The sequence below is a fragment of the Halictus rubicundus genome, chromosome 4, assembly GCF_050948215.1.
Source record: "Halictus rubicundus isolate RS-2024b chromosome 4, iyHalRubi1_principal, whole genome shotgun sequence".
Classification (NCBI taxonomy): Eukaryota; Metazoa; Arthropoda; class Insecta; order Hymenoptera; family Halictidae; genus Halictus; species Halictus rubicundus.
In genome coordinates, this window is record NC_135152.1 from 19,660,629 (window position 1) to 19,675,824 (window position 15,196).

General features: G+C 32.7%; 3 protein-coding genes across 7 annotated transcripts; 1 reads left to right on the forward strand and 2 right to left on the reverse strand.

The window, feature by feature from the left end:
- Positions 1 to 653: 653 nt before the first annotated feature.
- LOC143353733 (general transcription factor II-I repeat domain-containing protein 2-like) lies at positions 654 to 4,484 on the reverse strand. Its single transcript, XM_076787266.1, has 2 exons — positions 4,152 to 4,484; positions 654 to 3,136 (listed from the first exon to the last, which is right to left on the reverse strand). The coding sequence occupies exons 1-2, from the start codon at positions 4,419 to 4,421 to the stop codon at positions 1,613 to 1,615; spliced, it is 1,794 nt and encodes a 597-aa protein (XP_076643381.1). The 5' UTR covers positions 4,422 to 4,484; the 3' UTR covers positions 654 to 1,612.
- Positions 4,485 to 4,857: 373 nt separating this feature from the next.
- On the reverse strand, positions 4,858 to 7,734 carry Ifc (delta4-sphingolipid-FADS-like protein ifc). 4 transcript variants are annotated; one of them, XM_076787272.1, is made up of 7 exons: positions 7,716 to 7,734; positions 7,106 to 7,236; positions 6,744 to 6,920; positions 6,283 to 6,422; positions 5,994 to 6,207; positions 5,702 to 5,913; positions 4,858 to 5,616 (listed from the first exon to the last, which is right to left on the reverse strand). In XM_076787272.1, exons 2-7 carry the CDS (start codon positions 7,200 to 7,202, stop codon positions 5,476 to 5,478), a joined length of 981 nt encoding a protein of 326 aa, XP_076643387.1. In that variant the 5' UTR covers positions 7,203 to 7,236; positions 7,716 to 7,734; the 3' UTR covers positions 4,858 to 5,475. The 4 variants fall into 4 exon arrangements, with proteins under 4 accessions (XP_076643387.1, XP_076643386.1, XP_076643385.1 ...); XM_076787271.1 differs by having other exon boundaries at positions 7,603 to 7,730; XM_076787270.1 differs by lacking the exon at positions 7,716 to 7,734 and adding an exon at positions 7,472 to 7,610.
- A 990-nt stretch (positions 7,735 to 8,724) lies between these two features.
- LOC143353734 (tyrosine-protein phosphatase non-receptor type 11) lies at positions 8,725 to 14,042 on the forward strand. 2 transcript variants are annotated; one of them, XM_076787267.1, is made up of 12 exons: positions 8,725 to 9,013; positions 9,620 to 9,742; positions 9,856 to 10,050; positions 10,202 to 10,364; positions 10,487 to 10,599; positions 10,674 to 10,945; positions 11,025 to 11,104; positions 11,223 to 11,405; positions 11,487 to 11,663; positions 11,773 to 11,989; positions 12,106 to 12,257; positions 12,360 to 14,042. In XM_076787267.1, exons 1-12 carry the CDS (start codon positions 9,000 to 9,002, stop codon positions 12,525 to 12,527), a joined length of 1,857 nt encoding a protein of 618 aa, XP_076643382.1. In that variant the 5' UTR covers positions 8,725 to 8,999; the 3' UTR covers positions 12,528 to 14,042. The 2 variants fall into 2 exon arrangements, with proteins under 2 accessions (XP_076643382.1, XP_076643383.1); XM_076787268.1 differs by having other exon boundaries at positions 8,994 to 9,129.
- The last annotated feature ends 1,154 nt before the right edge of the window (positions 14,043 to 15,196 follow it).

The following is a 15,196-nucleotide window of genomic DNA, read 5'->3' on the forward strand; positions in this document are numbered from 1 at the left end:
AGTCGCCACGCTGCCCTACTTACCCACAGTCCCTGCGCTTACCTACAGCCGACGCGCTCTTACCTGTCGTCGCCCATGTTTTGCACATGCTATGGGCATGTTAGGGCATGTTTTGCGGATGTTCTGAACATATTTTACGCGTGTTTCGCGCATGGTTTGCGGGTGTGCTGAACACATTTCGCGCGTGTTTTGCGCATGTATTCGGCATCTTTTGGAAATGTTTTGGTCTTGTTCTGCAGGCATTTTGCGCATATATTGCGATTGTTTTGCGCATGCTTTCCACATGCCATGCGCATGTTATGGGCATGTTTTGCAGATGTTCTGAACACATTTTGCGCGTGCTTTTGGCATGTTTTGGGCATGTATTGGGAAGGATTTGCGCATATATTCCGGACGGTAAGCCAGTAGTTACACATAAAAATCAGTAGTATATTGTTCAGCCTGTAGTCAGACATAAAATCAGTATTATAAGTCAGCCTGTAACCAGACGAAATCAGTAGTATAAGTCAGCCTGTAGTCAGATATAAGAGGATTACAAGGATTACAAGAGGAAAGTAAAATAGACAAATTAAAAAATATCTATTTTTATTAATTACAATGTCACACACACACACACACACACACACACACACACACACACACACACACACACACACACACACGCACGCACGCACGCACGCACGCACGCACGCACACACACACACACACACACACACACTTTGTATAAAAACACACTTTTCTTTTATGATTATATATACAAGAAGAAAATATAACAGTATATTGGCAGTATTTCAAATCAAATTTTCTATGTACAGTGAATTCTCGTTGTACGACAGTGCCAACCTCACAATTTGAAGTCAGAGGAAAAACTCACAGTTCTTCATTTTTCGTTATTTTTTTCTGAAACTTTTACCAACATATTCGTGGCATTTTTCTGATTAAAATGAAACCAAATATGATATAATTCCGATGATATTTACTTGTGTAACGAGCGATGAAAGTTTCGAACGCAGAGAAGGACATCGTATGGGGAAGAAAGAGCCACGGAGAGTCGCGAACGCCGGCACAGATCAAAGCCCACGTGAGCGCAGGCCTTTAATAATATAGAAGTTAAATTTTTCATTTAATTATCTTTATATGTGACTTTCATCAATATATTTGTGGCATTATTCTGATTAAAATGATACCAAACGCGATATAATTCGGATCACATTTACACTAATTTTCTGTTAATGTAATTGTTATGGGAAGACTTCTATCGTTCATTACACACGTAAATATTATCGGAATTATATTATATTTGGTTTCATTTTAATCAGAAAAATGCCACGAATATGTTGGTAAAAGTTTCATAAAAAAATAACGAAAAATAAAGATGTTTTGTAATTGGTTTAGTAGTAGTCTTAGTATCGACGGTAGGACTCTTAGATTTCCAACATGCCCTGTGTATTTCAAATGCGACGCTCGGCGAGAACCTCCGATTTCGTATTTGTGTCAGTAAAAAGAACGGTGTGACTGACACAACGAGAATTCACTGTAATGCGTGATGGCGGGGACACGATAAACTATCCAATTGTATAATTGTAATTGTAATAGTATCGCACATATTTCTCTATTTTTTGCTATCAACCAATTCCTTGAAATTCGGAGAAAATGATTTACATGTATTTAGTATTAGTGAAGATTTTGTATTTTGATTATTTAACGAAATCCTATTTGTTGATTTCATATGCTTTAAAATAGAAAATAATTGTTCGTACGAATATGTCGACCCAAAAATAGACATAATTTTTGCAGCAGTTCTATGTAATTGCGGATATTTTTTTTGTGGCAGAGTTTTGTAAAATTCTGGTATGTCACTGAAATATTTCTGAAATTGAAAATTTAAAGCTCTATCACATCTTAAATCGATAAGTTCAGTGCGTAAGTGCGGAGGAACTGCTGCGTAATCTATGGTAAATGGAGAAATAATGATATCAAAATAAGACTCTAAGCTAATTATGTCTGCAAAGCGTTCAGAAAATTCATCAAACAGATTTTGTAGCACACTAGGGTAATATTTGTAGGTGTTGTCACTAGAAACTGATTTAAGCTTAGGGAAATCGAAACTGTTGCCAGATTCTAAATCTTTCATCCAGAGATCAAGACTCACTTTAAATGCGCGCACTGTATCAAAAAAATCTATTATAGTTTTATTTTTCCCTTGCAATTTTTCATTTAAAATATTTATATGGTTTACTAAGTCGGAAAGAAAAGCTAAATCTTTGACCCAATTTGGGTCTGCTAGTTCAGCTACTGGATTACCTGCCATATCCATAAACATTTGTATCTCTTCGCGAAGAGTAAAAAATTTATCAAGAGCTTTTCCTCGACTAAGCCAATGTATGTCTGCGTAATATGATAATTCACCGTAGTCATTGTCTAATTCTTGCAAAAAGTTTCGTAATTGCGTTTGCCTGAATCCATGATTACGGATAAAATTGATGGTACGCATTACAACTGACATAACTGCTTGAAATTTTATGTCTTTCGCACATAAGTTTTCACGGTGCAGTACGCACTGTACTGAGACTATACCATGCGGGATCGGTAACTGCTGTAGCTTTTGTTTCAAATGACTTATAAATCCAGTATTTGGACACACCATGGATGGTGATCTATCAGTTGCAACTGACACAAGGTTATGCCAAACTAGTGCATTTTGTGTAACCGTTTCCTCCACATATGAGAAAACATCCTCTCCTGTTGTTCCCTTCATTTTGCAAAATTCTAACAACTCCTCAACTATGTTTAATTTTGCATCAACGCCACGAATAAAAATTGCTACTTGAGGTGTTCCAGTTACATCCGTAACATCATCTATAGCTAACGAGAAAGCTATAAAATTATGCATTGCAGCACACAATTGATCCATAATGTTTGCTGCAGTTTCTTTCACACGTCTAGTGATAGTAGATCTTGAAAGACCAAGTGCTGCTATTTTGTTTAGCTCGTTTGGAAACAGACTATGCGCAGCTATTGTCATACTGTTTTTTATCAAGTCTCCTACAGGAAGTGGAAACGTTGACTTTCCAATTTCATAAGCTATTTTGTAGCTTACTTCTAATATTCTATCGTGCATTATCCATTCGTCTTCCTTAAAAGAAAGGCAAAAATAAACATTGTTCAAATAAACAAATAAACACTATAGGTGCAGTGGGTGATCAAATTATTCTGAACCTATGGAAAAATTGCACAAAGATATACAGTGACCGGCATAATAAAGTGACCATCCTATATCGTATGCAGAATATCTTAAAACTAATGTTTTTAATGAAAAAGGATCCTACCTGATAAGAAATTTGTCGACCAGTCATGTTTACTATCTTTCTATGTACTGCTATCTGCTATGCTTTGTTCGACGTGTAAGTAATGGACTGTTACTTAGAGATCGTGGTGTTGTTTACATTTTACGCGCAATAGATTGCGTTTAGACATCGCGATTAAGTAAACATGCTACAAATCCTTGGGCAGTCACCTTTTTTTGTCATATACGGAAATGTCTGTTTTATTAAAATAAAGTTATAGGTTCTTGTTATTGCAGATATTCTTTTAATTTTTGTAACAAACCTTTGATATGATAGTAAACCTTTCAAAAAAGCCCAATAGTAGGGCTCCTTTTTCATTAAAAACATTAGTTTTAAGATATTCTGCATACAATATAGGATGGTCACTTTATTATGCCGGTCACTATACCTGTTTCTATGAGTATTATTGTATCATAATAGTGTAAAATAATATTGTATATTTGTAAATGCATTATACCTTATAGTAATGATTAAAATAAAATATACTCTCATTTACATATTTTTAATGAAGGACTACTATTTTATATACAGTTTTATATACAATATAAAAATGTATCAACAAAAATATTAATTGATAATAAATTCATAGCACGTTTAAAACAGTACTTCCTGCTTCATTATCTTTTATTGGTTTATTTAAATTACTTGAAAGTGGTGCTGACTCTTAAATTAGTATTAATTTAAGTATAATATTCAGACTATTTGTTACTAAACATCAAATAAATAGTCATTTTGAAGTATTCATAATAATTTGATCACTTTCTCTAACTTTCTTATTAATTGATGATAACCAAAATAACTTACTTCATCTTCTTGTTTTTGTAGTATTTTCATTTTCAGAGCTTGAAGCTTTTCTTTCCTCTGCTCTGGAGTATACGAAATAAGATCCATTTCGTGGTATGATTTATAATGTCTTTGCACATTGTATTTCTTCACTTGGTTTAATTGTTTTTGACACAATAAGCACTTCGCAACATCGCCGTGTACAACAAAAAAATAATCTTCTTCCCACGAAGGTTTAAAATGTAAAGCTGAATATGGACTTGGACGTTCAGAAGATGATGGAGTATCCATGATTATTGTAGAACAGGTATTCAAGATACGGTTCAGGTTAGGTGTCGCGGTGTATCTACGATCGAAAACCAGAGAGGAATCTATATATATAGCTATTTTTAATTTTAATTCCTACTACTAACGACGCTGTCAGCAGATTTTAGTTCCAGTTGGTAATACAGGATGTGACACGAAAATGGTAATGGGGTTACGTGACCCCAAAAACGTTGGACACGAAAATGCATTGGATGATAGGTCTATCCTTATACCTCGTCTGTGACTAAACTAAACCTTGAGTTTACGATTTTTTCTTAAAGTTTTCTTAATTTCTATAAGCGCAGTTTTTTAGAATGTAAATACTATACATACTGAATAATTCTATTAAAAAACAGGTTTTGAAACGAATTGAAATGTGTAGCCAACTAAAGTATAATTAAAACAAATATAATGAATATATTAATCAATATTCAATTAAAGTGTTCTCGTAGTAAAAAATTTATTATTACATGACTAGTTTACATATGCTTGGAATTTGTGCTTCTATCGTAGGCACTTGCCAACAAAACATCATAGCCATACCTTTGACTCTTTGTTTTAAGCACTTCTATAATTATTATAAATATATATACAATTTATTGTATTATATATATATTGAAAATATTTGCAGGCATTATTAAATAAACTACTTTACTATCTCGGTTTTTTCACTTCCTGTTGAAATATTGCTATACAAATAAAGTTACAAATACTAATAGGATTTTGCAGACTTTCATTCAGAAATATATTATTTAAACCTTGAAAAAGTCAATATATCTTAATAAAGCACATAATTTGAATTATATTTATATTTGAAATTAGTTGTATTCGCCAATGGAATCGAAATTAAGGATTACACACACTTTAGCATGTAATACTGAAAATAATCAAATAGATTAGCCATAATACTTAGTATACATAATACTTAGTAATACGCTAAAAATGCGTATATAATTTCAAGGTCTCGATGTTAATCAATTTACTCAAACATATATGTATATTTTTAGAAGTTATAAAATTTTCGAATATGAATAAATAATTACGAAGAAAGCCCCCTATGTTTCCTTTTTATTCTAGCATAGGGACCGATATCCGAATCCATAACAAAATCATATAGCACAGAGGTCCAAGAGTTATGTTGCGGTAAATTATCATAAAACTCTGAAGCTATTCTTTTCACCTGAAACAAGTAGAAAGTGAATGAACATTCAAGGAACATTCATAGTTTTTATTGAACATTCTACAATAAATAAAAATATAATTACCTCTGGTAATCTTGAACCAGGAACAGCAGGAAAATCATGATGTTCGTTATGATATCCGACATTAAATGTAATCCAATTTAGTGGACCATAGTAACTGTATGTTTCAAACCCTTTCTTGTACATGTAATGTTCGGATATGAAATGACCAGCCACAGGGTGCAAACCCATTGCCAATGCTGATCCAGAAAGTAAATAAACTAGAGCTTTTCCACCTGTGTCATTCATTAGAAATTATTAACATTAAACTCGTATAAGTTTTCGAATTTTATTTCAAACTAGATTCTACGCTTACCAAATAAATACCATATTAACCCATCAAACGTAAGTTGTATTGCTAAATTAACGTATTCCAGATTTGTGGGCAACAATGGATAAACAACAAGCGGTCTAAATGCATAAAAAAATGGCTGTAAAAGTACCCAACAGAATTTCCCAAATGTTGTACAAAATAATTTGGCCTCTACTAATGTTGGTAAATCAGTATCTAATACTTCGTCTCCTTGATACTATAAATTACATGTTAGATTAGTTATCGATTTCAAAATTGTTACGAGCAGTTCACATTTTTCTTTTATACTCACACGATGATGTATGAGATGATATTTCTTAAAACTAACAGAAACTGGTATACCTATAGGTAAATTTGCAAAATAACCAAATAATCTATTGGCCATGGGTCTGCAATGTCCAAAGGCAAGATTATGGGCTATTTCATGTATTGCTGAAATATAATTATAATGTAATATAATATTACCGATTAAAGAGGTATAAAAACAAATTATATTACAAAAATATAAAATGTTTTCTAAAACAATCGTGCTCGTTAGATAATTCCTAGTAGTTCCTTTAATAGGAAATGATATTATCTTTAATACACACAGACCTACTACTGATTAAAGCTTACACATACAAAAACAGATGTCTTGATAATCGGTATACTAATTTTCTAAACAAGCTATCTTAGCATTAGTCACAAGGTGCATTGCTGCTGATTAAATTCTTGATACTTGCTCGTATTAACTTAATCGAAGCTTATACGTACCTAACATCAAAGAATGATTAATTACTCCTCCAAAACAATATGCCACAAGGAAGAGCATTGGATAACTTAAATCCTTTATAAAATACAAGGATACAAATTGAACTAAAACTAATCCTGTGACAATCCATTTGAAGTTTGGATCATATCCAAATAGTTTTTTTATTTGTGGATATTTTTCTGTAATAAAAGAACAATTGTTATCTTACATTATTATCGCCTCCCGTATCTCGGATTCAAAGATTTAATACTCGGTACATAGATTTAATTACGGCGTACGAATGTGTACGTCTAAAGATTACTATCAGGATAAACATAAATAAAATATGTGATAAAAATGACAGATATAATAAATTTACTCATACCCAAAATTATTTTGCGACGCGATGCATGCGGCTCTTCCGTGTAAACCCATTCGAAATCGGTTCTCGAAACGTGCTGGCCCATTCTTGAATGGACCATGTATTCCTAAACTTTATTCAATTTTTGCTTAATTCTGGAAAGAATTTAAATCAACTAACATACATTTACACTACTTAAATTAACACTAGCAACTATTGAGTCCGAAGATCTTTCATACCCGGCGGAATCGTCAATCAGAAGCATTAGTCAGAAGTATTAATCACTACCACAACTCAGATTACTGTGCAATCTATCATAACCAGAAGTAATAAAAGCATATCTACGTGTCAAAGTGTCACGTCACACGAAGATATTTTCAATAAACAAACCTTTGTTTCAATTAAACTTAATACATGTATCTTTATTATTAATTATTTTTGTACGTTGATTAATTCTTGCAACAGTATGTTATATTTTTTATTATAAAAATTTGATATACGTATATACATATGACACATACCGCAAAAATATAACAATTGTAAGAAAGTATAATAGTTGTAGAAAATTGTGTAGTAGAAATTATATAGTACTATATAATAACTATATAGTAATATATATACTAAATATACGCACTAAATTTTAGGAGATACAACTTGTTCCAATTGCGTGGGACACCCTGTATATGTATCATGCGTATTAACAGCACAAATTTCGTATTGATGTATCTAATTGTAAGCATGTGTTCGTATTTAAAAAGATAAACTTATGTAAAGAATTCATTACTATTTATTGCAACTGTTAAGTAATCAATATTCGTGAAATTAATTTATATTCTTTATAGTGAGAAATTAATTTATAGTGACTGTCTACCACAGCCTACTCTCTAGGCTAACTAGAATACTAAAATATAAAAACTAGAAATAAATCAAATGTGAAGAATTTTTGTTTAAATGTTTTCGTTAGTTGGCTATAATTCTGTCTGGTGTAAAATGAGCCAATGGAAATTGTGTTTGTCGAATCTCAAATTACATACATAATAGTAAGTATAAGTATAAGTATATGTAGACTTTATATATATATATATATATATATATATATATATATGTGTGTATATACAATTAATTAATAATATATACACAATTTATTATTATTTTATTTCATTTATACCTGAGAAAGAAGAAGAGAAAAATATGTATGTGCTGCCCCCTAGTCTAATTTTTAGCCTGGACCAGAACCTGCATCATCTTTCTAGCCTGAACCAGAACCTGCATCATCTTACCTGCATCATTAGCAGCGGATTCCAAATAATGCCAGAGTGGATGCTACTATGTTAAGAGAGGGTCTTCTACAGTATGTAGACTCTGATCCAGCCTAAAAGATGATGCAGGTTCTGTTCCAGGCTAAAAGGATGATGCAGGAAAAGTGGGGACACTAAAATCCCGAACTCCCTCTCTGTATAGCACTTGCTCCTCTCTGCTAATATCCCCAAAAGTGATACTTTGTCGTGCCCCTCTGGTGGTAAATTTCAGAAACATATATCCTTTATCTCTTTATGGTCTAAGCTTTATCTACATACATTTCTGTATGGGTTTATGTGTACATACATCGCCATACATGCACTTATGTATGTATGCATACATAGATTGAACTTATGGGCCTGTATGTAAGCAATTTTATAAAACGATCTGTCTTGTGTAGAAAATTGTATCCTCTCTACAGATCGCGAAAATCTATGCCAGAATGTTTTAATGCTTCCGACTTTTTTGTTGTTTTCGTGCAAAGTGAATATGTCAAAGACCGTGGCGATGTGTAGTTAGCGTTAAGTCGAAATCAATTGCAATTGTAAATTATAGGTGCAGGTACCGATGAATCGTTATGAATTATTAATATCCAGGTGGTTATAGTTGGATCCACGACATGGCATCTCGCAGGTGAGGCACGTTTTTATAGTTGCATAAAAGAACATGTAATTATCATAATTTACGGACGTTCGCTGAACAGGCTCACTTATTTATCGGTGTTAGCCGCGGATTAGTCAAACTCGAAGGTAAGGTGTGCGCACTTGAATTGTTTATCACCGATGAATCTTTAATGTCCAAAAATGGGCAGAATAATTCTAGTTCACTCAGGTATTCGTCATTGATATTTCGAGACGAATATTCACGTTCCATTCTATAGAATTGGCTACATGCATTTTCGTAGTATAGAATGGAAAGTCCAAATGGTTTATACAGAATTTTGATCGTGCACCTACTATTGTCTAAAACAGATTATATTGTCGTTAGCATCCTTTTCTAAATTTTTATTGTTTGCACAAGCTGATCGAATACGTTATAATTCGTAATTGAAATAAAATTTTCTTTGGCAGTAGTGTAAGTTATTATATTTAATTTAGCACTTTATCTTTTTAAATTTATGCAAAAGTAAATGATGGTTCGATCCATTTATAAGCTATTGATCGAATATTTACACTTTATAATTGGTTCTTTGGTGCACCCATAGAAACGTCAATGATAACACCATAACATTTGTTACAGATGGTTCCATCCCAATATTTCGGGTTTAGAAGCAGAGCGTTTATTAATGGAACGAGGTTATGATAGTTCATTTTTGGCACGACCAAGTTCATCCAACCCTGGTGATTTCACATTATCCGTGAGGTAAGATCATAATTTATACGATAAAAATTAAAATATTATCTCGTATAATCATCGATGTTACGACATCTCGTCATAGTTTTACAATATAGCAGATATTTTGTTCTTCTACTCAGACGAAATGGTGAAGTAACTCACATCAAAATACAAAACACTGGAGACTTTTATGACCTTTATGGTGGCGAGAAGTTTGCGACATTGTCGGAACTTGTGCAATTTTACATGGAAAACGGAGGACAATTACGCGAAAAAAATGGGGAAATTATCGAACTGAAGTATCCCTTGAACTGCGCGGACCCAACAACCGAAAGGTATTTATTTGAAACAAAAAGGTACAGCTACTGATTCCTTGATAATCGTAATAGTAAGTTTTGGTATGCGACAGAACATTCGTTCTTGTTTCTATTATTCGAAATGCACGCATATAGCATGGTATGTGTTAATAGTAAAATATGGGTAAAGGTGGTTCCATGGCCATTTATCAGCTAAAGAAGCAGAACGTTTAATGCTGGAGCGAGGTAAAAATGGATCATTTCTGGTTCGTGAATCCCAAAGTAAACCCGGTGACTTCGTATTATCTGTGCGCACAGATGATCGTGTTACACACGTTATAATACGATCTCAGGTTAATTATATTTTCTATTATACGTCGTACACATATATCATCTTTAATATGCTTTTCTCTTTATTACAAATTATTATCAAAATTCGGGGCGTACCCTTATTGAAACCTAACGAATCTTGTAGGATAATAAATACGACGTTGGAGGGGGCGTTAAGTTCGATAGTCTAAGCGATCTGATAGAACATTATAAACGTAATCCAATGGTTGAAACGAGTGGAAGCGTTGTACATTTAAGGTAGGAACCTTAAAACTGTGATAACTCGTTACAAATATGCGTATATGTAAAATGTATATTTTCTATCTATCAAGGCAACCTTTCAATGCTACTCGTATAAATGCTAGTGGCATCGAAAGCAGAGTAAGGCAATTGCACAAAGAAAATGGCTGGTCGAACGGATGGCTATGTTGGAACGGAGCCACTAGTGGCAACGAAGCTGGAGTAGGGCGTAATAAAGGAAAAGCCGGTTTTTGGGAAGAATTTGAATCGCTGCAACAGTTGGAGTGCCGTCACTTATTTTCTAGGAAGGAAGGTCTACGTCCCGAAAACCGTGCAAAAAATCGATACAAAAATATCTTACCATGTAAGATGTTCTTTGTTTTGACTTTATTTACTCTCTTCTTTTACGCGTACATGTTTATTAAAATATAATTATTTTGTAGTCGATCACACGAGAGTGCGTCTAAAGGATGTCGATCCAAATGCTCTTGGAGCCGACTACATTAATGCTAATTACATTAAGGTGAATTTCTCTGCACGATTTGATATTTTTAATATTTTTTTATTTTCATCTTTATCTTTATATTTTTATTTTTATTTGCTTATGTGTATTGAAATTTGTTCGCTCACTACTCCTGTAGAATGAAGAAGGAGACGGACAACCTAGTGGAATCGTTGCCATCGGCGACGGCGGTGCATTTAATAAATGTTACATTGCAACGCAAGGTTGCCTTCTAAACACAATACCAGACTTCTGGCATATGGTATATCAAGAAAATACCAGAGTAATAGTGATGACCACCAAAGAAATGGAAAGAGGAAAGGTATGCTATTCGAAGACATTCGCGTACGAATCGCGCATTTTAAAGCTACCTATGTATGTGTTTTATGTAATTTTATTTTAGAATAAATGCGCTCGTTATTGGCCGGAAGAAGGTGAAGTTGCAGAATATGGTGGTGAATGGAAAGTACGAGCTTTGTCTCGTACTTCAACAGCAGATTATACGTTACGGGAATTTATTTTACATGGAAATAAGCCGTGTTTTACGGAATCTAGGAGGATTTACCATTATCACTTTCAAGTACTTATTATTGAAATATCGTTCTTCGTTCTAACAGTTACCATATCTACAACACTTGTGCTGTGTGGAAGAAAGTAGCGAAATTGTTTTAACTGTATTCAACTTTTAGGCCTGGCCAGATCATGGCGTTCCTTCGGATCCTGGATGTGTATTAAACTTTCTTCATGACGTTAATGCGAGACAAGAGACGATTGCCGCGTCCCTTACATCGAGTGGTCAAAATACACAGAGCATAGGCCCAATTCTTGTGCATTGTAGCGCTGGAATTGGTAGGACAGGAACATTTATAGTTATTGACATGATTCTTGATCAAATTAAACGACATGGTAATTTCCAATACGGGTCGCATATTATATAATAAATACAATATTTATAATATTTCATTAGAAGCTTGATAGGTTTGCAATATAGATTTTGTGCGATTAATATTGTCTATCAACAGGTTTAGATTGTGAGATTGATATTCAAAGAACGATTCAAAGAGTACGTTCGCAAAGATCAGGAATGGTTCAAACGGAAGCACAATACAAATTTGTCTATCTTGCTGTGTTACACTACATTGAAACTGTGTCTCAACGAATGCAAGCAGAGCAGGTGAATACACGAAATCATTTTTACATACTCTTAATATCCGCGTTATTATTCAGAAAAATCTCGACTCATACATATATTTCTGTTTGATGTCTACTTTTACAGAAATCCCTTCACTTAGGTCGAGAATATACAAACATACGTTATAAAAGTGAAACAAACACTACAACAAATATGGGCGATATACCTATTCCCACATGTAATGCGACGACCGTTACAACATCGGTACATTTCACGTTACCCACTCCTATCGGTAGTTTGAGGCCAAAGTAATTATCGTTAATATCAGCCGATTATCGTGGTCTTTGGAAAGCAGAGAAGAGGCTTTGTTACTCTCATCGCACGTGGTTTTAAACATTGATATTATTTCCGTGACATGATCTGTTTGTAAAAATTTCATTTTGCGAATTGTCCAATCGGTTTTTAATATTTAAGGTAGAAAAGAGAGATAGTTGCAGTGTATCTGTATGCAGTGCACAGTCTCAATTTTGAAACTGTGATTATTACTCGCTACATGTTCATAAAACATAGAAAGGAAGAAAAAATAAACTATACACACATATATTATACATATGTATGTATGCATGTATATGTACGTGTGTATACATATACGTATATAGAAAGTGAAAGATCATAATTCCGACATTTTATAGTTGAATATTTAAAAATAATTAGCGACGTTTTAAAACTACAAATGTATTATAGAAAAATGAAGGATATTTTTATGGCAATTAAATTGCAGTAATATTCCAGAATATTCGAACGCGAGGTCACACTAATAATTATTTCAAATATATGTATAATCACAATTATATGTATTATTGCTTTCATACCATTAGCTCGCTGTTAGCTGTATTACGTGAAATATTAATTAGATAACAAATTTATTTGAAAGCAGATGATTATTTTTTATGCTTGTTTTTAAGGACCAATAGTAGAAAGACTTTCTTACGATATAAATATTTTCTCGAATATGCAACGAACTTCCCTAAGGTCTCCTACGTTTCAGGTGTAATATTATATATTGCACCTTAAAATGTATAATGATATTTCTTTTTTGTATTGTGATTACATAATTGTACAAATTTTTTTTAGCAATATCTAGGACTGACTTTTATATAAAACTTTTCTTTTAATATGTACCCATGATTACGAAACGTTTATTACTTGTAAATTTTAATTCGTTAAAAGGCAGAACACGCAAAGATGAAATACATATAACTTTACGTATTATTAGATATACATATACAAACGATATATACATATATGTGTTGCGAGTAATATTTGTTAACTTTGACGTAGTTGTACTTAATTATACCATTAAATACTATTAAATCAAAGTTCGCTGAATCAGCTAAAAAAAATATTTGACCGAATGTCATAATGTTGGTATGGAGATTGTGTATTTGAACGCAAATCGGTACAATTTTTCAATCATCCTCGCGCAAAGTATTTATAATTTTGAAATGTAAGTTGCGAGCGTATTCGTTAGATTTCCTTGTAAAAGTAAGTAAGCCTATGTAGGAATCGCGCTTCTTGCTGCTATAAACTTATTATTATAATGCTTGTGCTTTGTCAATTTTTCAATTTTTATACAAATTCATATTTAATTACATTCACGTTCGTACATCGGTGAGATCTTTTTGTACGCTTTTACATTGCCAATTATGTACAAACTTCACCCACATATTTTTAAAATTTGTACGTACATGTTAACTTTGTTCGCAAAGTATACATCTGAGTGGGTCCTGCCTTGTAAATTAAATCACTATTTCGATATTTTTCAAAGTATTTTGTAATATTATTTGAAACCAAAACAAGAATCGCTTTATTTAACCATGTATTATATCTTTTAAATTATTAAAGTAAATCTGAAAATACATAAGATTTTAACGTCTATCTTAGTAAGAATAAAATTTTTTTATGCGAACAAATTTATGGAATCAAATTTATACATTGTATTAAATATAAATAATTGACACGCGTCTTCTACCTAAATATATATATAATATCCGATGATATAATAATAGTATATCACGTGAACATACAATAACTTATTCTTTCTCCCTGTAAACATATTTAATTGCAGTAAAAAAATATTCAGTTATTCATACCGGGCATTCATACATTATATTTTCATCGAATGTTCTTTTACAGGTTAGAGACTGACTACGTTAATATTGTTTTAAGTACAATGAAAGATATATATAACAATAAAGTATTATGAAAATAAAAAATAACGAAATAACGTTAATTGTATTCCAAGACTATTATATCGTTAATTACACAGTTGTTTACTTTTTGTATAGTTTGTAGAGATTTTTAAAATAATAAATACTTTTTAATATATACATATACATCTACAATTGCTATTTATGAGAGCGATGTGTCATATAACATGTGAATCCGCTTTATATGTCAGAAGCTCGGGTCTTGTCGTGCTCTTTGATGGAGTTCCGAACGTAGAAAAGGACAGCTTGCCGCGGTCGGTAAACAAGTCGTGATTCTTGTCTCCTTCGATATATCTGTCAAGGTCACAGCGTCGCCAATGCTGCCCGATGAAACCCTAAAGGACAGCGAAGCTCGAGAACTTCTTTATTTTCCATTATTTTGTTACGGGACTTTCACCAACACATTCGTGGCATTTTTCTGCTTAAAATGAAACCAAATATGATATGATTTCGATGATAATTACTTACGTAATCAACGATTAAAGTTTCGGACGCAAAGAAGGTCAGCGTATGGGAATCAAAACTACAACTACAACATTTAAATCAAAACTGAAACTTTTTTATTATGAATTACTTTTTTATGAGACTTTCGGATCGCATATTTACACGAATTTTCCGTTAATATAATTCTAGTGGGAAGTAATTTTCATGCTTCATTACGCAAGTAAATATCATTGGAATTATATCATATTTGGTATCATTTTAATCAGA